The sequence below is a fragment of the Sturnus vulgaris genome, chromosome 3 (genome assembly GCF_052056855.1).
Source record: "Sturnus vulgaris isolate bStuVul1 chromosome 3, bStuVul1.hap1, whole genome shotgun sequence".
NCBI lineage: Eukaryota > Metazoa > Chordata > Aves > Passeriformes > Sturnidae > Sturnus > Sturnus vulgaris.
The window spans coordinates 53,890,452-53,914,308 of NC_142245.1; the positions used below are offsets into that span (position 1 = coordinate 53,890,452).

At 38.6% G+C, this 23,857-nt stretch overlaps 1 protein-coding gene across 1 annotated transcript in view; it reads left to right on the top strand.

The window, feature by feature from the left end:
• Nucleotides 1-23,857, top strand: part of AIG1 (androgen induced 1) — a 123,082-nt gene that overhangs the window by 36,830 nt on the left and 62,395 nt on the right. The window contains exon 3 of the mRNA XM_014888616.2: nt 11,036-11,137. Within this exon, the coding sequence (XP_014744102.1) occupies nt 11,036-11,137 (102 nt within the window). The remainder of the gene's footprint in view (nt 1-11,035; nt 11,138-23,857) is intronic.

The window sequence follows — 23,857 nt, forward strand, 5'->3', positions numbered from 1 at the left end:
ATTTTACTACTCAATTGTTTTTCACAGGTGTAAGGGAACAGAATATACAGTGTGTTGCTGAAATAATTTTTGGTTCATTATTAAAAAGTCATGTTACAATATGAACTTGATTGTACAAGTAATTTTAAATGTGTATTGTACCAGCAGCATCTTAAGATTCAATTTAGACTTTCTCTGCACCACATATCATCAGGAATAGTGAAAGTACTGACTGTGGCATGTTTTACACCATAATGACCTGAGGGAATCTGACTGTAAGACCTTTTGGCATTGGCAAGAAGAGAAGCAAAAGTCCAGGTTGCTCCTTGTTAATACCACTGGGAATTCAGAGCTAGCAGAATAAATGAGGTAAATGAGGTAGAAAAAAAGGGATTTTGTTAGTAATGTTAAAAAGCACACAGAAGGTATGTGAAAATGCAGGGTTGACGTGTTTTTTTCAAAAGGAAAATATTCTTTGGATCAAGTCTTGCTCCACTGGGACATTGCATGTCACTTTCAATGGCATGAGGTGCTCAGTGTCTTCACATAGCTAATAATGCTGCTAAAATTTTATGAGTTTTTACATGGAATGTCATCTGTGTTAATCTAGTTCCAAGCTTAGTTTGCAGTGCAAAAATGTGTGAACATTTCATTAAGGTTATTGCTTTTGTTGTAATTCAGTATTAAACTTTAATTCTCTTTTTTTTTTCATTGTACATTAGTTCAAAATAAATTCACTAGAAGCAGATTTTTTAATGGACTATTAGAAAGCTGCATGAGATCTTTAAAGTTGTACTTTCACAACAGCTGATCACTTTCTGGCAGTTACCAGCAGCTAACATATCAAGCTATCACTTATGATTTCATATATTCAGCGATGCTTCATTAGAATTTCATTTCACCATTTATGTGGAATTTCACAATACGTGAAGAAATACAGAATAGTTTTGGAAATTACAAAGGCAAAGCATATGTGAAACGCTGCAGGTACTTCTTTAATAAAAACCCAGCTGGTAGCCTTCCCGTATTATACTTGCTAGCCTGCCTTTTGGGAGCTGCCACAATTCATGTTGGGGTAGAAGACTGCAGTTTTCCAGCAATGGTAGAGGATACTGGGTCAGCTAATATAGCTAGTAGAAAATCTGTGCATAGACAAGTTTGCAAATATGCATTTTATGAGTGCAGAGATTTATGCTGCATTTGTATTTTTAAGGAAGATGGGGAGTTAGAGGTAGTTGTGATTGTGACTAGCAACAGATGCTTTTCCTACTGTGTTGATAGTAGAAGTGAAAAAGGAGAACAACTTCACACTATTTGTCTGTGCTTAAATATTTCAAGTGCCTTTTTCACTCTAGAAGTGTACTCCTTCACACACATCAAAGCACACCCTCCTTGGCTCTCATGCCTCTCAGGATTCAAGGTTTCTTTCCTGCCACTGTTTTAGCTCTATACTGTTGCGTGTCTGCTACTCCACTCTTGGAATGCTCCTGACCTTGAAACTTTTCAAGAACTTGGAGAATTTCAGCTTCACTTTTTCTTGGCAGTTCTGAGGGTTTCTTTTCAGGCAATGTTTCTCTTGCCACCAGTACACAAAGACTCCCAGTTAGCCACTGTCTGCTCTACAGGTGTTCTTGCAACGTTCACAGATTAGCAGTTCCCGAGAGATATGTCACATACCTGGAGATATCTGCTTTCCCAAGGGTTTCATACAAGAACAACTTGTGTCTTAAACAAACCTAGTAAGGAATGGCCATGCTCATTGTACAGATATGCTCCATTTCCAAGTGTGACCTTTCTGTGGTGAGGGGTAAAAATTGTTTACCACTTTATATCTTACAAAGAAATCCTAAAAAGGTTGTTTTTGTTGTTATTTCTTCTCCTGGCCACTGAGAGACAAACAGCAGCACCCCATAACTTCACAGTAGTCTCAGCTCCTTCTTGAAACCCGATCCTCACCAGCAGCAGAGATCTTACCACACTGCAGCTACCACTTACCAAAGCTTGGCCAGTGCCTGAGAGACTGCTAGGCACTGCAGGCTCTGCTTTGGTGGGATCGGATAGGAAGAGTGCAAAGCCCAAAAGTAGCAAGCATCTAACACAGATGTTGTCTGAAGTGTATTTATGTGGAAGAAAATAGTGCAGTTTTGCTATGATGGAGGTCCTCGTTAGAAGGAAGCTCTTAAACACCGGAGTGTCTACAGAAAAAAGTTAAAAGTTCCCTTGTTTCTCATATTCTTTTAACAGCTTCCTCACTCCAAAAAAAAAAAGGGGAAAAAAAAGGAAAGAATTTGAAATGCAAACTTTCTTTCCTTGAGACTCACCCACCTAGCTCTCCATGGAGCTTCTCAGTGGTTTCCACTAATGACACAAGGGAACCTTCACACATAAAAATTGGGCAGATGTGAATAAAATCTTTGTTGGGTTTCTAACGTAACAGTAGTGGTCATGCTTAAGTACTTGTCAGTTACCTTAACATCTAAATTACTTTTATTGCTCAGCGTTTTACACCGGGCATGTTTAGGCAATAATGCAAATATTAGGGGAACATTTTAAAGCCTAATAACTTCAGCTTTTCGGGAGCAATTCACCACTTCTTTTTTTTCTGTATTTCCTGCTTACTGGAGCCCTTGAGATGACTTGTTCTGAAAAACAGATGAGAAAAGGGGTTTACACTCCCAAGTTAAACAATGATGTGAGAAAAAAAAATGTAACAAAGTTCTTCACTTTTAAGAGTTCCTAAAAAACTATTACATACAAACCATCTGGGAAGCCTGACCACCAGCTTCTTCACACTTTCCAGAGGAGGGAAAGAACAGCACAAGGGTAAATAATCTCCTTTTGTGGCTTCACAACAAATCGAGTCTTGCAAACAAATCAAAACGAAAAATCTGTGCAGCAAATCACATTTCTCTAGTGTTGTGATATGCATTGTGTATATTCAGGGGCTCTGATAAAAAGGAATTGCCAACCTGTATTTCACAGGAGAGTTAAGAAATAAACATGAACATCTTCTAAGGACATAATGGCTACTGTGTGCCTATTGTTGCTCTTTTTAACATGACTTTTCAGAGAATCAAATAAGAAATCAACAGATGAATTTTCTATTCAATAAAGCCTTACTCCACAAAATGTCTGTGGGCAGCACTTCCTAGCCCTTTTTTAGTTCATTATAAGCCTGCAAAACTATTCAAATGTCTAAGAGATTAGGAAGCATCCACTGAAAAAAATTGCTTGCATAGGCAGTTTAGAAGTTCATTACTAATTTTTGTCTATAATTACTTGGACTTGCCATCCCTTTATCTGTGTAAAGGAGATATATATTGAGTGTAATTTACACTGCTAGATTGATAATGAGGCATGCTTCAAAGTCAGACATTACACCAGTGGTTTCGCTTATCCCTACTTTTTTTTATTTGTTTGACATAGATCATTAAGTTGCCATGTTTCTGTGGTTAATTAGTGTTTTGTGTAAACTGTATATGGTTTTATCAATATGTTTCTTGTAATTTGTACTGAACAAAAGGAAAAAGAGCTAAAACAGGCCTTTCTGGTTGTTTAAGACTGTGTTTAATAAAAATAGGAAGAAATTGATCCTGTTACATATTAAAAGAGAGATTGCTGCCTAGAAATCACAAACTCTACCACTGATATTTTATATCATGTAGCATCAATAGCTAAGTTTGAACCTGAGTCTAAAATGACTAGAATTACCTCATTTTTTTCTGTTATACTTTTATGGGTTTAAAAACCTGTGGCACAAAGGAGAGAAAGTCAGGCATGCTTTCTTATTTCATGTTTCTCTGTACTAGTAGAGTCAAAATCACCTGATCACCTTTCTGTAGATCATTGGTTATGCTGATCTGTGATCTTATGCCAAGAAAAGATGTGTAGGCATTTGCTTCAGTTTCCTAGTTACCTCGTTACTTGACCAGACTACAGCATAATTTTATTTCCATAACTGACTCAACCATGCAAAAATCTCTCTTCTAGATTTTACCCTCATCTGTTGTGACAAGATGACTGGTGATGGGATAATTAGCGACTAGTGGTGCAATTGCCCCCTGAAGTCTATTCTACAGAGGGGTTTTCCCTGTTTTTATTTCCCACTCATTGGGATTCCTGTCACTGGTGCTTTTCAAATCCATTTGTTGTATTGTGCTAGTTCTTGATCCCACCTAAAGACAGTACCATGCCAAGTTGTACCTACTGTGGTCTGCTTTAACACCGCTTTTCTTCTAGATGTAATATCTCTAACTGTCTAAGAAGTTCACAAACAACATATTTATACTCAGAGTTAACCACAAGGGAGATAGGCAGAAAGCTTACCTTGAGCTGTACTTATAACAAATTGTGTCAGGGTCACAAGAGTTGGTTTTTTTTTCTTTTCATTAGCCATCCAGGAAATGACTGAACTGTGCAGCCCAGCCAAAACCAAAAACACATAGTGTAGGAAAATAAAGTTCCACTGCGTTAATTCTTCGTTTGCATAACATTTCTTGGTTGGACTCATGTAAAAGTGCAAATTATACAATTCTTTTTGTTGGCTTTACTTTCTTAGTTTCTCTTTGCTTCCATTTGTAGTGTTTTGACAAAGCCACTTGATTTCTCTTCTGAATAACCATCCATTTCCCATCTTGTCCTTTAAAACTTTTCCCTTGAAAGGGCCATATGCTGTTCTTGTGTCCTCTGAAGCTTCAGAGACAGAGGATAAGCACTCAAGAAATACCTCCTTAAGTGGGAAGACTGCATTTTGTTTTCAGTCTTATTTTTTTTTCTGCTGCTATTTGTTCAGCAGTCTTTCAGATGCCTGTAATAAATGAGCTATTCCATATTTTCAGGTTCCAAGGTCTTCTTGCAAATTTGAGGTTTTCTTTGGCCTGTAATGACTGGACCCTACATAGATAATCATTAAAGACAGATAGAATCATTACAGACTCTAGATAGGATAAGTAGCAAATGAGGGACTTTTCTGTTCTATACGTTGCTTAATTTTATGTTTAACCCAGTACTGTCTTTGCGGAGCTGTCAATCTTAGAAGGCTCCTGTGCAAAGAAATGTGAAAAACAATTGCTGATGCCTGTTTTCTTCCTTGAAATCAAAGCCTTGAGTGTGCCTACAGAGGAAATAGAAGGGTAATATTTGTGCCATTTGCCTTGGGAGCAAAGGAAAATAAAATATTGGGCTCCCTGAAATATTTCTGCTTCATATGAGCAGCCTGTTCAGCCTGACATGTGAGTATAGTGCAATGTCTGTCTCCACAAGAATGATGAATTATGCCACAAGGAAGGCAACATGAGCACAAGAGCTGCAGTTCTGCTTGAAGCTTATGTAGGTGTGAGAGACCAGAGAAAATGAGTACTGGCTCAGAACAGCTAAAGGAAGGGGGGAGGAGGGCAGGGCAAATTCTTGCGTAGGTGGGATGATGCACTGCTGCGTACCACCCCCCTGAAGCCTCTAATCCAGACCCACACTGGCTATTAGCCACTGGCACAGACAGGTATAAAGACTGCTGTTATGGCAGAAAGAGAAGTGGAGAGAAATTCTGAAAAGTGCAAGATCCAAAATGACATCAGTTGGATGGGAAGCAGCCCATCAGAAGGGGGATCATCCAGCCCACATCTTAAATGACTGAGTAGACTCTGTCACTCAGTTGGCTGTCTTAGCTGAGGAAAAGGAAGCAGAAGAAGAAGTGAGATGGAAATATTTATTGAAATGGCTGCAGGTGAAGCATGGCCACTCTGGGATGAAAGACCTGTTAAGACAGGTGGTAAATAGAGGACAGCGTGTCACCTGAAGGGCTTGTGAAACAGTCATTTCTGTCTGCAGCCAGTGCTGCACCAGACTGGAGAAACAACCCCTGGACATTTTCCCCCCTTCACCTAAGAATGGGAAGAGGGTTGTGGGAAATTTGGCAGGTCGACTACACTGGTCCTTTCAACAAAGCAGGAGGAAAACAATATGTGCTGATGGGCATTCAAATAGCGTCAAGTTAGGTGCAGGCTAAAGCAGTAGCATGGTCTATAAGGGAAGGTACTATGAAAGGATTAAAATTATGATTCAGTTTCCTTCCTAAACCAAAATCAGTGCAATCAGATAGTAGCAGTCACTTCACAGCAGGAATAGTCCAGGAATGGGTGAAAACTGAAGGGGTACTGTGGGTATTCCACAACCCCCTACACCACATCCACAAGCCAGTGGAATAGTAGAAAGGACAAATAGTCTCCTAAAATGATTTTTGAGACCTCAGGATCCACAGTGGCCTGGTCAGCTATGAGGCACTGTGACCAAAGTCAGTGACCCACAGAGAGTAAGTGGATGGCCATGACTTACAGCATTTTGCCCCACACCTACTACACTTTCCTGGAACCCCATACATTTTCCTTGTCAGCTAGTACTGGTAGACGTGCCAACTATCGAGGAAATCCTGCTGGTCTTAAAGACCCCCCTGAACATGCATGCATGGGTAACCACACATGCCCATTGCAGAGAACACAAAATTAACACCAGATGGATAATTCTTCTTTTTTAAAACTGGTCCAAGTAGGACCGAGTTTTCTTTTCTCTCTCCTTCTGCAGGTATTCCATGCAAAGATGGCAAAGATGAGAACGTGAAGCAGCAACAGGACTGAAGATTTACACAGTTCTTTGCTGCAGTGACTGTCTATACATGTTTTTATCTTAATATGTTTTGTGATATTTATATTTGTGTGTGTTTTGTCTCAGTAGTTTTGCAGTATGTGTATAAATGTCACAAGCATTGTTTTGGGCTGTTTGTGTCTCCTCTCTGGTTGCTACAGCAGGTGGAAAAGATTCCTTCCTGAATTTAGCTTGGAAGCTCAGACAGGATTTCATATGATTATGAAATCAGATTTGTATACCCCTTTCTACCTCCTCAGAGCAAGGTATAGAATTACTTTGAATTGAGAAAGAAGTGTAGTTTGATGCCAAAGGAACCACATGTAATAGTGGAAAGCGATGTATGAAGTGTGATCCTACAGAGAAGGGGATTGACAGAGACAGAGGCAGCAGCTGGAAAGTTTTCTCCAGCTGTAAAGAAAAGAAGTCCTAAGTGGTCAAGATGTCAGAAGAAAGGATTTCAGATTTGGAAACTAGTGAAGAGTTTAGTAAGTTAGGAAGGTATTTGGTTTGAACCCAGGACCCTGTCTAGAAAAATATGCCAAATAGATAGGAATGGCTCAAGTTTTTGTTATACCTTTAATCCCTCTGAAGCAGCCAGACTATTACATAGTAGAACTTTCACTTGATGTTACTTTCCCATGGTGCACCCTGATATTCCCCCTTATCGTGGCATTTGGATCTCTAGCATTGTAATAAGATAATTGACTGTAATATGGGCCCTGGGGACCCCCCATGAAATCAGGTTGGTGGAAGGGGTAAGGGTGGTAATATAGGAAATGTGTGCTTGTTCGGGGTAAAATGATACCTGAACTTAAAAGGTTATCAGCTCTAAAATGTAAGGCAGCCTAACTGTTGAAAATTTGCTTTATCCTTTAAGTTTGTATTTTTTTGTAAGGTGTGCAATCCCATTGCAATAGAGAATCTTAAATTCCTTAAGCCATTTTGGAGCTCAACTTACAAGTCCAGCAAGTATCAAAAATTATTTTATAAAACTGTCTGATCCTTGATAACTTGTTACTAAATGGGCAAGGAATATGTGGAATGCTGAACCTCACCAATAGGAAAATGCTGTTTTAAGAAGCACAAACAAAAGTAAAGAAAATTGCCAGCCAGTCTTCCAATCACTGCAGCTGAAAGACTGGTTTCATGAACTTTTCACCCCAGATCCTGATTTGCATTTTTCTTGCCTTCTCTGGAATTCACAGGGTGAGGGATGCTGGCTTGCATAGGGTGGAATCCCTATACTGACTGGACCTATATTTTTGATTATTGAAGTAGCAATTGTCCGCTGTATGATTTCTTGTACACTTTCATCTTTTTCCTCTCCTTTTCTCCCTCTCTCTGCTAGATTAGAATCCCACTACTGCCACCATGGAAGAAGAAGAAGATCCCATTTCCCATTGTTCTTGTCCCAGTCATTGTTCTGAGCCTCAGAGTCATATGAGAAACTGGAGAAAATGATTACTCACTTAAAACAACCAAAAGGATGGGGGCAGGGCAGTTCCTGCATAGGTGGGATGGTGCACTGCTCCACCTCCCACCCCCCTGAAGCCTCTAGTCCAGCCCCAGAATGGCTATTAGCCACTGGCACAGCAAAAGCCCCACCAAAGGGGGAATGCCCTGAGAGACCAGAGCAGATAAAAGCAGTTGCATAGGCACATGTGGTCGCAGCCCACTGTTAGGATTTCACAGTTGCTGAGATCACACTGGAATTCAAACAATGATTTTTTCAGTCTTTCTCTCTTCCTCCCCCCATTTCTTCTTCTCAAAATCTGAGTAACTTAGAGTTGGATGGTCTGGAGTTCACTAAGCCAATGTCTTGTGAAATGCTTGATTTTGATTGAATGATGCTTTAAAATTTGCCAAGCACCTTTATTTTCTAAAGTTTGCAAATAAAGGTTTGTTGTTTAACCTCTTGAGAATGTTGTCTCATTTCTCCTGTGTGCTGCCTTGGCTATAAAAAAAGCATAAAAAACTCGTCGAGCAGGTCTGGGACTTTACAAGAGGTAGTGTAAAGAAGCAGCTCAGTTGTGTCATGGTCTGGCACTACATGGTCATGTGGGATCTCAGCAAAGCCCAGCCCAAATAAAAGTCGGCCAGTAGCAAAACCTAAGCATAGTAGAGGGGATTTAAATGTACCAGACCAACAGTTGCTCATTAATCAAAGTAAACAAATTCAGAAGCAGCCAAAGTAACTCTGCCACAAGCCCTCATTATAGTTCCTTTTATCAAAATAATTATTTTTTATAGTTCATTTTATCCAAACGAACTAATTGTAAAGAAGAGTAAGGTGAACCGTTCAGACACTGAAAGAAATCTTCCCCAGGGTGTTGTGTTAAGTCGCATATCAGGTCATCCTCTGGGACAGGTTAGTTCTGTAACGCGTTTGGTTTTGCGCACTTCCTTTACCTTATGTCTGCCTTGTGATAGTGCTTTGCTAAGCAGCGTTTGCCGTCTGTAGCTCCAGATGGTTGCAACCAGCTAGGCTGATCCTGTTCCATCCATTGGCTGACTTTGGTTAAGGGACAGATGGCACGTCCCCTCTTTTCTTGTCTTTACCTCCCTGACAAAGTCTATTGTTTTATTCTGCTCCACACAAAAATCACGGGTCCAAACATGCTAGCTCCGTTGTATTCAGTGTAATACAGTTCAACCTAGTCCTGGTTGACTTTTCTTGCTTTGAGACTTCCTTGGAAAAAAACCATTATAAATCTTGGTTTTCATATGCCTGAGAAGATGTTTTTATGCCCCAGTTGATCTTAGCAGGTTCTCAGAGACCCACTGTGATAATACATGGCTTCTAGGAAGCTTATAGAGAAGAGGATACTTTGCTTCCATTTTTCCTGCTGTTCAGCTATTCATATCTTGGCACTTACGTGTCAGCAGGTGCGTAAAGAGTTGCACTGTGCCAATGCCAAGACTGGCCCAGGAGAGAGATTTCTTATGGGGTACTTTACACTTGCAATATTTTTTGGGCTGTCCATCATAACCTGTTTTGTTTTTTTTTCTGGCCTCTGTGCACTAGTCAAATAGTCCAAGCTTATTCTGAGCAGGCACCAATAGCTGTCATAACAGATGGACAACTGTGCTGGAAACCAAGAAACTATGTACTGTATGCACACTGAGGGAACAGTGCACTGGTTCAGGTCATTCACATACTGGCTGGCCGAAGTCTGTGTGTCTGTGGTTAGAACAAGGTGCCATTGATTAACTGCAAACCTCAATTTTAACCTTCTGAAGTCAGAAGCTAATGAAATAACTTATGCCCACACTATTATACGTGCTAGTAATTTGCAGGGTGTGCTATGCTCACCCCGTATTTCTTTCACTGGTCCTCTAAATGAGCTGTGAGGTCATGAGCCACATCAGTTTGGATGTAAATGAATACTTCCTGTCTATCTCCGTGAAAGTTCTATCTTTTGGCTCCCAAATTTTAAGCTTGGATTTAGCATTACTGTTTAGAGAGCTCCTGTAAATGATCATTGAAAAGCTCCTGGCCCAGGTATTGGATTTTAGTGCTATGGAAAATAAGCCATTTTTATTACTAGAAAACAAATTCAAGGTAAGAAAGCAGTGATGTTTTAATTAGAAAATTACCTGCTTGCCACAGCTAAGACTATCATTTCTGTACATTCTTGTGGGTTTGTATTTTCTTTGCCTTTCAGGCATCAGGATAACTTGAAAAAATATGTGAACATTAGCAAAAATTTATCCTACTGTAAACTTTAGCTGATCCATTTGTCTTTATCTGATTAATTTCCTCAGTCTACAGGAAATAATGGTCTTTTTCTGGGCCCCTAGTAAATAGTCTCTGAGAAGAACCAAGCCAAATTTCATATTGACAGATGAGCAGGATACTAGACCTCTTTTCTGTGGATCCCAGTCCATTAATGGTGTAGAGAGTCATCAAAGGTTTTAGGTTTTATTTTATTTTTTTTTTATTTTAAAGGTTTTGATGGCTGACACAGAAAAGTGCAAATATGAATTTACAGGCTTCTGTTCAGGAGTGAATGTTTCATATTGATATGTTGTTTGAATTCCAAGTGATATTTTCGCTGATTTTCCATTTGTTTTCTATCTTGTTAGAGGAGAAACATTATTTATGTGTCACATCTGCTACTAAAGTCTAATATTCACTTGTAATTTGGCCACAGGCATGTAAGTCAAAAAATGAGATTCTTTTTTTCCTGGCTAAAAGTTAAGGGGGAAAAAAAAGAAGAAAAGTTAAAACCTCAGTGAATGCAAAGAGTAATCCAGATTCAAATTGTTGATTATAACAGTATTTGGTCAAAGAACAATAACGTCCATGTCTATCCCTAAATCCTTTGCTAAGTGACCCATTTTACTGTCTAAAGAATGCAGGTAATTTTTCAGAAGCATATATTTAAAAATGTCTTGTCTTTCTTTTTCTCCTTAGTTTGTTGTGACGATGTTTTGGAGCATCTATATCTATGACAGGGAACTGGTTTACCCAAAGCTGCTTGATAATTTTATACCAGCATGGCTAAATCATGGAATGGTGAGTAAAGTAATGCAAATACTTCCTTGCATAAACAGAAGTGCACAACGCTGATTTCTCTGTGTATGATTCTGCATACTCTTGGTGCTAATCCCTCAGAAGTGACTAAGGAACATGATTTGCAAGGAAGAGTAACGTCTTTCCTTCCTTGACTCCTGGAATCATATTTGAACCCTTATTTGGTTGAAACTGGAGATTTGAACTTACATGTCCTACATCCCAGGCCTGTTGTCAGGATCAGCACTTTCCTGTATACAGTAGCTTTCCTAGAGAAATGTCACCGTGGTCATGAGGAAGAGACTGTTCCATAAAATAGAAGTTCTGAGTTTGACAAATCTTGATCTAAAATGACAGAAACACGTAATTGAATGTTTTTTTACCAGTCTACCAAAGTATAATTCATGATGAAAACCTTTTGGTTAAAATGTTTTTTTCAAAAAAATCTCTAGTTTTTGGACTTGTGTATTTTTAGAAAAATAACTCAAACACACCAAACTTAACATAGCAGAAACTTACCTGAATATTTTTAATAATGTGGAATTATATGTATCAGTGCAAAGCTTTAAAATTGATGCACTAGTAATCATAAAGGTAGTTTCTTGAGAAGAAATCTTCCCTTTTAATCCCTCTCTGCTATGTCAAGTCAGACATCCTTTCTCTTAACTATATGTTTAAATGCCAAGGGAAAGCAAAGGCCACAATTTGCCATCAGGTACTTTCCACTGTTCATGCAGCATTTGGAGCTGAAGAGTGTCATGTTTGCTTTTCTAGTTGCATGTGTGCAAAGTGTTTCATTATTACTTTGTTTTCCTCATTAAGATGTGGCAAAACATTTGGCACTGCTGTTTATCAGTAGAGAACAGCAGAGCATCCTTCTGGGTGTGTGCACTTTATCACCACAGCAGATCAAGATTTTGATCAAGATTTGTCCACCATTGCTGTGCTTGATAAATTGGTCCTTTGTGGAATGGGGCAGATGACACTGCTATTTATTTGTTCCCCGATTTTGTTTCAAAGGGGCAGTTTGAGAGTTGTTACTGACAAGATAAACATCGGCTTCTGCTAGATACTGTACTGTTTTATGATGTTTTGAAAGGAACAGCATGATACGATGTGTGTCTAGAGCTGAGGAAAGAGTCTGATGACTCCTGCTATGTTTGTTCAGGCTGTCCTCCCTTGAGCTTTGAGGTTACAGACTGAACACTGCCAAACCATGCACATCTTGATTTTTTCCCCACAACAGATCCGTGCCAGCTCTGATGACATTTCTTTCAGGTGACATTCCTTTCAGGTGACATTCCATATACTGGAAGTGCCTAACCCATAATATTTTTCATGAATGTACATTGTGAAGCAGCTGGCAGCAAATGGCCATAGGTATTCAGGAAGACTTCTGTGTACCGTAACTAAAAGGCAGCTCAAGCTCATGTTGCTTTGTAGCAATGTATACTTAGTGAAATATGTGAAGAGGGCTTTTGTTTGAGTTTTTCTGACATCGTAGAGTTTGCTGAAATGTATTGTGTCCAAGTATTTTAGACTTTTTTTTCAACTTGAAATATTGTAGAAAGCATTTTTGAAAGGCTTTTGTAAAGGAATTGGTTTCTGTGTCAGTCTCCATTTATACAAGTGTTCTGCAGCTAGATCACAGGGGAAGCTCATGGCTGTGGGGCTTTTCACCACATTTAGCACATTCTTTCTGATGTTTTATCCATAATTTTATCCTCATTTTTATCCATCATTTTATCCCCATTTTTATCCCTCATTTTACCAGCTTTCATGCTAATTAATTCTGATGCATTGCTCATCATAGTATGAAAGGGTTATTAAACTACCTTGAGAATGCTTGCACCTCACTAGTAAAAATTTTGACATGGCAGATTTTAGAGAATATGATAGAGGCCCACTTGGTGAGAGGGTAGGACCTCTGGGAATACAGAAAAATCAGGATCCCTGGCTATTGCTTGATACTGAAATAGACGTTTATTCCCATGTATTACTGCACATTTTGACAGCAGCTGTGCACATGGAATAGTAACTGTTCTGAAAGCAAGGGTGGCCAAGCTGGAGCCCAACCTTGCACGACAAAATTCACACAAGACACTCTCATCTGTATCATCTGTCAGTGCGAGGTGGGTTGTTTAGTTTTTGTCACATTGCTGATTAATCCCAGTTTTGTGTGTGCTTCCCACAAAGTATCTGGTACAGCTTCTAAGGATCTGAGGTCAAACGTTTTTTCACAAACTAAGGTCTGTGAACACTCTATCCAGAATTTTTTCACAGCAGTTTCCCTAAAATTTGTTTAGCACAAACAAACAAGCAAAAAGTGAAACCATACATTTTGCACAATAAAAAAGCCTTCTGCTCTATTATGGTCAGCTGTAACAACTGGCTCAAGTGTCAACATCAATCTGCAAAATCCATACATAGAAAAGGAGTAAAAAGTCATGAAATCTGCCTGTAATAACAGCAGTCATATTTCTGTTAGAAATATGGGCATATGTTAAAATATTTGAGAGTATTCATACTTTAGAAGCATTTTAAGGTGACTCTCTGAAGGCTCTGTGAATTTGTTTGAAGAGCTTGTCCAGTTCAGTGCATTAGCCCAGGAAGAAGTGGTTTGGGCTGCAGTGCCTGCTGCTTTTTAAGCTTATAGTAGTTAGTTCTCATTCTCTTTTTTCTTTTCCGCCTTTCCCATCTCTTATTTGCGGTTACAACACCGTCTATATCTAAACTCCTGTTTTCTTGAACACACAGTAATGTCTTGTTAATACTCAGAGAAACCAGTCCTTCATAGCAATACTTTTTCAACATAAAAAAAAATCAAAATTACAGAAAAAATTCCTTTCTAGAAATGGGAAACATGAGGGAAATTAACCTTGGAAATATGCAGTCCCACTACCAATTAAATTTTAATATTTTTTATAAAGTTTCATAGAAAAAGGGGAGAGGCTTATTGCTGTGCAGAAACTATTCACCATAAAATTGCATATGGTTTCAAGAACATCTTTCTATTACAGAGATATATACATAAACTCACTCCCTTCCCCCCATAATAGTTACAAGTGTAATTCCTGTATTTGGGAAAATCTATGTATTAAGTGATGCCTTATGGTACCATAATGTGGAGTTTCGTACACCTGTGAGAGGTATCACTAACATGGAACTGATGGATTGCATCATCTCGGTCAGTTCATTAATCCATAACCAATGGTATCACGATGACTTGATAAATGACGCGGGAAATCAATAGCAGGGTTGCTGCTGATTTTACCAACACATGGATTTAATCTCTGTTTATTATCTGAAGGAGCACATTTGAGTAGCTGAAGCTAAGCTTCTGTCTGCAGAAATAACTATCTGTCTAAAGAGAGTTTTAGGAGAGTAGGACTGTATCTCAGCCTTGGTCTGTTTCTGAAGTGTCAAGTGCACTTCCTGGATTTATTAGTTATGCAGATGAATTCATCTTTGTGGGCTGCAATTTCAGTTGCCAGATTACTGAACTCTTTCATCAAAGATGTCATTTGTTTTCTGGAAACTGTCCTGCAGTTTGGAACCATATCAGCTCGTAATTCCAAAGGCATATTTTCTATGGGAAATACTCTTTTCCATTTTCTGATGGCTGGTTATCTGATCTTTATAAGCATAAGGAGTTTTTAATTGAAGACTACCCTTTAGTGTGCAAAACAAATGTGCCATAGTGGTAGGATTTTTATCTGCTCATTCCTTGCAACTTTTTGGGCTGGGACTGGCCAGGTTGATGCATGGATAATATTTGTTTTCAGAAATTATATTCTCTTCAATACTAGCACAGGCTTTAAAACTAGAGGTTGCCCCTATTCTAACCAATGCCCGCATAAACAGATCTGTAGACTGAATTAATTTAAGCTTGAGCATTGCTGATTTTGAGCCAGGTTACATGGCAGGACTGCCTGCAGTATCTGTCCAAATTAGCATACCATTTCAGCAAGAGTCCTTCTTTGGTTTTTGCAGACACTGTCTCAGATTTGTTTTAAAAATGTGAATCATCTTTTGTTTGTGGGAAGGAAAGCAAAATACAGAGATAGAAATGACTTACTGAGGAGTTGAAACGCTCTGGAGGTCGGAAACAAAGTAATGTCTTCATATGAAGACCCTAGAGGAGAGGTCAGGAAGGGGGGAAGAGAAATATGCTCTGCATCTGTGGAGTTGGAAAAATGATTATTGTCTGGGTTCTGTGCCACTTCAGTCTATATAAACTCTTCCAGTTTTGTACTGTTATTTTTTAAGCTGCTTTTGGGAAATGGGAAACAAAGGCATTTCTAGAAAGACTTACCCTCTGTCCTAGTATTCAGGAGAATGCACAAAAACTGGGACAAGTAGCAGAAAAAGAAAAGTTACGGAGAGAAAAGAGCCTATCCAAGAGATATATCTCTATTTTACAAGTTGTTTCTCTTTTCTTATCGCTGACTACTCAGCTGAAAATTTGAGCCTACCAGAGAGAGGTACAAAGTCACACCAACCACCTCTCCAATTGCTTGTCCTAGTAGCCTTGTCCTGGGTCTGGTGGCCATGGCTTTTGTGCCTTATTGTTTTAATGGTGGAAAGGACATAATCCTGTTGGAGTGAGTCCGGAGGAGGGCCACAAAGGTGATTAGAGGAATGTAACACCTCTTCTGTGAGGAAAGGGTGCGAAAATTGACATTGTTCAGCCTGGAGAAGTGATGGCTCCAGGGTGACTTTATTCCAACCTTTCAGTACCTGAAGAGGTCCTTCAAGACAGCTGGAGACACTTTTTACAAGGAAATGTAGTGACAGGACGAGGGAGAATTGCTTCAAAGTGAAAGAGGGCAGGTTAGATAATTAGATGTTAGGAAGATCTTTCCTGTGAGTGTGGTGAAGCACTGGAACAGGTTGTCCAGAGAAGCCATGCATGTCTTGTCCCTTGAAGTCTTCAAGACCAGGTTGAATGGGACTCTGAGCAATCTGATCTAATGGAAGGGGGCCCTCCCTATGGCAGGGTGGTTGAAACTAGATAATCTTTAAGGTCCCTTCCAATCCAAATAATTCTGTGATTTTATGGAAGTTGTTTTTCTGGTACAAATCTTTTCTCCTTGGTGATTTAGCAAGAACAATAGAAAAGGCATGCAAAAATCAAAATTCATAGTAACCTGAACATAAAGATTGGAAAGTCCAAAACTGGTAAGTTATTCGACAAACCCGTCTCTCTGTTATTCACTGGTCAGTTGCAACACAGTGGTCACTCTGATGTATGAACAAGGAGATATTCTTTTTTTATCAAGGTATTTCCATGTAGGCCTAAAAATCCTTTTCAGAAATTGCTAATTTGAAACAGTGCATTTTACTCCTTGGGGATGCTTTCCTACACAGCACATCCCATAGATGTAAAGTGTACTGCACCTTCGTAATGCTTCATGCTTCTGCCTTGAAGATAGTTACATTTTTCTGGGACTTTTTTTCTAAATCCAATTTAAGTGTTTCAAGGATATTACAACTCAAGTGCTCTTCTTAATTTATTTACAATATTTTCATATGTTAGCTGTGAATAAAATGTTCTGTACTCCAGGAAGGCATTCCCACTTTTTGCATAAGTTGCAAGGTTTTCTGATAAAAATCAGGGAAAATTTCTAATTTAATTTCCAACAGACTAACCACTCCTAGATGGCTATTATTTAAACATCTGTCTGATGGAGAGAATAGCAATTGAAGCTGGTTGCCTGGGGACTCAGGATATTTGCAAAACCCATGAAAATAATGTTGTTGAATTTGTACACTTCTTGCATGTTCATGCTGCAGTTACATGGCTCCGTCTGCTATCTCTCCTCATTATCTGCCAGTTCCACCACTGGAGTGTAACTACAGTGGTATCAATTATCTCCCTGCTCTGGGGAGAAAAACAGCACCAGCTTAAAATATTTTTTATTATTATTTTCTCTTACTTATGTGAAGGGCTTGGAAACTGGTGGTATGTCAAAACCTGTGATAGCATAGCACCTGAAAATTGAGAGAGGCTGCTAGGGTGAAGAAGTCTGAGTTAATTGTCTAAATGGCATCCTCTGGAGGCATTAGGAAAACCCCTTTACCTAACACAGTAACAGCACAGCAGTTTTTGTGAAGTGGGAAGCTGGCTTTAACCGTGTTATGTATCTGCCAGAGAACACTCATCAGGGTAAGGTGAAGACAGCTTTTTAACTGAACACAGATGCTGAATTTTTCCGATTGTTTGCTATTTCCACTAATCTGGAGAAAACCCACACAGAGGCTCCTCCTGGTATAAACATCCCTAAACCTTAGTAACAAGGAACCTTTTCTAAAATGTCTTTGGACACTTAGTAACAGAAAAACCTGCTAGCCCTATTCTGAGTGTGAACATTGAAAATTAAAAGCCTGAAATCCCCAGATGAAATCTCTTTCAAGAAGTTTAACCACCTTCTGTTGACAAGGTCACATAACTCAGTCTGCTAGCAGAGAGAATGAGAGCATCTAGTCAGCATCAAGTTGCGGAGTTACTACCGAAAGAAGCAAGAAGGGAAGAGAGCCAGTGAGAGAGCATAAAAAGGGAGGTTAGGGAAAGATGGTTGAATGAGAGGAAAAGATAGGTGGGAAGAAAGAGATGAATTTAAAAGTCAGCTGATGCTGTTCCAACTCCTACCTAGAAAAAAAAAAAAGAAAAAAACAAATGAGGCAAGTGAATAAAAAAGGAGCCACAGAATAATGTAGACAAGCTGGAAGAGACTCAGAATGCTAAAGAGGACTTCGGAAAGGAGGAGGAGGAAGGGAGAAGCAAGGAAATAAACAGTAAGAAAGATGAAATGAGGAGTATGTTTTCTTTCATCTATTCACTGGGTAGACTTCCCTGAGATGTATTAGTTTGAGGAATTGAGAACAAGGAAACGGCTTATGGATGCTGCTGTGAGGAGGAGAATTGCTTCTGCTGCCATTGGATGTAGGTTTACAGGTCACATAAAGTAGTATTTGCAGAGTGACATGCCAGGGGCTTCAGAAACTTGGAAAAAGTTTAAGATTAAAACCACCCACAGCCACTAAGAGTATGAGACCTATGTTCATATAAAACTTACCTATGTGACATTTGTAGAATGTTGATGTCTTTACATCTGTCTATATTTTTATCTGCCAAGGCTGTACATTGTCTTGATCATCTGTTTAACTCTAAAAACTAGAGTCCTGTGGTAAAAAAAAAAAAAGCTCATTTTTCCATATCAGCTCTGAAGTGTGAAATGCATTGCATATTAAAGCAGATGCAGCTTGCTGAGGGTTGCAGGTGAGCTGGAAGGTCACATATTTGAAATACCAGAGGTAAGGAGGTTTACTGTCTGTATTTCAAACTGCCCTGCTTTAACAGCCAAAGCTAGGTGTAACTCTGGAAGTCATAATTATGCTGATAGTAATAATACTGATAATGAAAGCTTAAACCCAGATTTTCAGCTGAAATCGCTCATACAAATGTTTGTTAAAGTGATTACTATGGGCACAAAGCAAATAACTGAAGAAAAGCCCCAAAAGGACACATGAAGGGAGACTTTCTCTGAGTGTGGAGTACAGAACTGTGTTTCCTAGAAGCAGAGTTTGGCTCTGGACTGCTAGGTTTGTTTGTTACACCAGCAGTGATGTGGGATAGAAATGCATTTGGTTCACTCACATAATTTTGACAATATTAGGAATGCTGGTTTTGATTTAACATTTGCTTTTTGTGCAGCTTATGTTGCTTGCTGTAGACACTGCTGGAGCTGTGCACAACTCTCTTGTAATGCCTAAGATGGTACATTTCCTGGTGCTACTGCACTATTTATCAGATACATAGTTACAGGTTATAAATGTAAATAAATGTTCAACTTTAAAATCAGTGCAAAAAATTAATAAGTGGTATGCATTTTCAAAAAAAATATATGTGCTTTCTTCTCTCTGCTAAATCAAACAGTTGTTTTACGTTTTAACAGAATAGATTTCTGGTTTCTTCCCTAAGTTTGTTTTTCCAGAGAACATAGTATAGTAGAACAGAGATAGTATAGTCAAACATTATGGGATAGATTGTTATGATTAATAATGAGTATATTCAAAGTATTTTATCAAGAAAAGAGAACATTTCACTGTAAAAAATTTAATGTGTTCGAGGAGGATGGGTTATATTGAAGAAGGTTTAATAAGTCAGCCGCCAGCTACAAGTTATGTACTCTAAACACTCCACGTCCTGGAGGCTATCATGATGAAAAGCTTTGTCTCCTTAGCATGTCTTGCAAGGACGAGGAAGGATGTAAATATATCTTTGAAGGTATAATAGTTTAATAAGCATTTATTGTCTACATGTATGTATTTAAGGGATTATGCTTTGCCTTGTGATTGCAGTAAAATGCAGTGTTATGTGCCCTTGGACACATTGGTCACCATTAGCACCCAGATAAGAATTAGACTTTGCATAGAGTATAAGTGGGACTGTACTGTATTGTACCCACTTTACTAAACTGTTCTGTTAGTGTTCACACGTGGCAAATATGACTTAATCAGACCACAAATATTTTGCAGCATTCCATGGTATCTCATTTATTTGTTTAATGTGCCACTATAGCAACTGAATTCCATCCTTTTAGATTCTTTTTTTCACAGACCTATGATCTACTTGATTGAAGCTTGGCCGACGGCTTTTCCTTCAATTGAAGGCATATGTACTAACTCAGTGAACAGATTTTTACCTATTTATCATTGTTGGAAAGTGGGTTATTTCACATGGACACAATACCAGAAGAATCAGCAGACCTGGTGAAAGGAATCTGAGCCCAAAAGCTTATATGCTTTTTCCAGCCCTTGAAGTTGATGGAATAAAAAATACAGCTTCTCCCTGTATCCAGAGATCATTATTGCTTCAGGACAACTAATACTAGGAAATATTTTGACATTGTTTTTGTAAAAAATTACCACTTTTTAGAAGTAGCTTTTTTCTTTGTTAAATGTTGTCTTCTACATCTCTTTGTATTTGGAAACAGACATCATTTCTGCAGAAGTAATTTCATATTCATATGATTAATATGTTGAAATAGTGCCACAGCAGTAATGTTTTATACATGCTGATAGGCAGAAATCAAGAATTTGGGGACAACCTTGGGACCTTTGCTGATGGAAGACTGTGAGCTTTAACATAACCTGTTATGTTCAATCCTCATATTTTAAAATTTCTCACATAGATACAAATAAGTTAAAACAGTGTACGTTTTTAGTAACTCCTCAAATGCAGGAGGCTCAAACTCAGGATGTAGCATAGAGAATGTTTTTGACAGATGTGTAAGCCATTGCTGTTAGTCATGCAGTTCTACGATTGTCCCTTCCACCTTTGGACATTTACGTAATGCACCCAAGTTCCATCCTGGTGCCCTACTCAGGAAAAGCCATAATCTTTCAGAGGTGTCTTGTTTCTGCCAGAGACCATGAGTCTGACTAAGGTGACCCTTTTCCTCCCTCTGACTCCAGAGTTATCTGAGCAGGAAACAGCTCTGACCATGGAGAAATAGCAGGTGGTGTGGAGTGTCTCAAAATGGCAAAAGGCAGACCAGTGGCCAATACATGATTTGTTCTTTCGTCTCCATTACATTATTAACTGATACCCTTCAACTCTTCACAGCTTGCTTTCTCTTCAAAACAAGGAATGATGCATATTTGAAGTACTGCTTAAACCCCTTCTTTATATTTCTATTTTTATTCCTACATCTGTTTTACTAAACAATCTGAGGAAATTATGTAGTGTTTGATCAAAAGCATTTTTTATAAGTGTTCATTAGCTAGTGCCTGTGTTTTGTGGGGCTTTGTGATGGTAGTTGGAAAAACCCTGTTGTCAGAGGGTTTATGATACTGTGCCTCTGATTCTGGCTGTGGAGTGTCCCAGGAGGGGCAGGGTTGCTGTGCCAGACCAGATTGCCTGTGCCTGCTCTCTGCTCCTCACCGTGCCTGGGCTTGCTGAGACCTCTGAGGGATTTCCCATTCATGTGCCCTCAACATCCCATTCATTCAGTTATGTTGAAGAGATTAATTGCCTGCTGCAGATTTCTCTAAGGTTCATGGATACAAATGCAACTAAGAGTTAGAGTAGATATTGTCCATTCTGCTGCACAGCACAAGTGGCCTTCACTACAAATAATAACAATTGCTCGTGGTTATGTACAAATTTAATGCTGTGGTATATCATAAAAATTCTAGGCTGACATGAGGCATGCCATAGAAAGTCAAATATACTCAGAAAGGAAATTCTACTTTATAAAAACGGCTGTAACAGTCAAATCACATCCTTCAGTTTATTTCCAACAGGAAGAAATTTTATATGCTTCTTGGGGCTTTTAGCTTTTTATTCTGTTACTTTGAGCTTTAACATGTTTTCTATAAAGCTAGTATACAGGGTTCCAACTTGCTGAGTCACTGCAATGCACATTTTTGTGGCTTCTTTTGCAAATGCAATATGTAATGTAGATTTTTTTTAATGAACTATTTATGGGAAAGAGGAAATATGTACATTGGTCTGCTGAATTTCGTATTTTAAGGCAGTTTTTAAAATAAAGGAATGGGAAATGATATAATTCTCTATTAAGGAAATATCCACTAAAGATGTGTTTTTCTAACACAGATTTATTGATGTTTCCATTAACAAACAAAATTTTGTTGGCTGAAAGTTGTTTAAAAATTCATACAGCTGCAAATCATTTTAGGAGATTAATATACATATTATTAGATCAGAAACTAAGGTGAATGGTATTTTTGGTCTTTGCTCCTGAAGCAGAGGAATGAACGATGGAAAAGAGAGAATTTGAAGGAGAAACAAAATCATGTGTCAGAAGCTAAGAGAAAAAGTGATAGCCTTATAGGTTGTTAAGGAGGAGAAGAGAGAAAACAAAGTAGAGGAACCAAATGCTGAAATAAAGAGGTGCTAATAGTAGTCAGCTGGAGAGAGCCATAGAACGTAGAGGTGATAATTGTGTGTGCTGTACTTCACTGAGAAAAAGCTCAAAACAGAAGTTTAAAGTACCCAGCATATATTGAAAATGGCATCCATAGTTTATTTTAGACCAACATGCAGAAATTTAGCTTTATTTGGTTTCTTGTGACCACTGTTTTTACAGAACAGTTCTCTTTTTCCAGCATTTTTGTGCATGCAGAAACCAAAAGAATGCCCTGCTTTGCACTCTTGGTGCCTCTACTGTCGCCAGTTTGTTGCTCTTTAGATCTCCCAGTTGTTTGTCTGAACACTCTGCTACTGAGCCTCCCAGAGTTTTATTCTCCATGACATCAGTTTAGTAGGACTACTATGTCTAGTGAATCTTTGGTAATATATTTATCATGCCTATATGTATATAGTGTGTATATATAGTGTTTGTGTGTATGTGTGTGTATACAAACACACACACACCCCGTACATAGAGAGAAATACATAATACATATTGTCATTCAGCTACTAATAATTATATTGGTAGACAGTACCATTTTAGAGAACATCTGTCTAAGCTGAGCTCTTTTGATACAGACAGAAGATGTTTAGTCCTTGAATTTCTCTCAGCCTGAATGAATGGACAGGTGAAGACCGGCAGAAGAGAGTTAGTGTTTTCCCCATGTTACATAGGAGAAATGAAACATGGAATTTGTGGTTTGCCTGGAGCTACAGGCAGTTTATTAAAATTGAACTGCAAAGTGAATCTGCATTTGCTTCATTAGTCAGTACTTTTGTTAAGAAAAATTATTCACTCTACAAACCAGGCAAAGACAAGAAATTCAAAGTGAATGAAAGAGCATTCACTTGGGTTTCAAACTTAACGCTCTTTTGGAATGAAGAAGGGACTCAATTTTTGAATAGGGAGATGTTGCTCTAAGTCCTGCTTCACTTAGTTACAATAGGCGTTTCATTATTTTCATTTTGTTTATATTGCTGGAAGTACAGGTTCATCTCACCAACTGCTTTTGTGTTTATGTTTTCATTTAGTATAGTAACTACTGACAACTTATTCCAAATAATTTGATTTTGGGCGTACCTTTTCTCTGTAAGAAGGAAAATCCCTTAGGTTTCCATTCTTTCTCAGATGATGATTGATTTGAGAAGAGAGATGCTGATATGTAAACAGATAGATGATTTAAGAAGGATGAACTTGGAAACTGAAAATATGTCAAGGGAGAAGAGCTCCCTCTCATGTGCCCTTGCCCTGTCATTTTGGAAATGTTTTTTTTTCTTTTGTTGTCCAGGAATGCTGTTGAGACCAAAGTGGGGGACAGAGGGCTGAAGGGGGTGGGTGGGTGTTGCCACTAACCAAGATCAAGGAAAGCCGAGAAGCTGGAAATTTTTTAAAGGCCTTTCAAAACTATGAACTCTTTTATGGAGTCAGAGCTATTTCAAAAGTTATGTCAATAGTTGTGATTGTGGGTAAGAGGAAATAAAAATACCCCTAAGATGGAAAATAGCTGGTGCAAAAATGGGTCACTGACAGTAAAATGTAAGAAGTGTAAGAGTTGTATTTTGATTATTTTGACTAGGGTAATAAGGTGTATGTTTACTAGACAAAGTTACACCAGAATGAGTAGCAGCATGATGTAGAGGCCTGGATCCACTTTGGGAAGTACCTTTCTTCAGGCAAGAATTCAGTGTTTACCAGTTCTGTCGCAAATCTGAACTCTACGGCTTAGCTGGCAGAAATACAAATATTCACAGCTGTATAAAAGATGTTATTTAGTTCACAACAG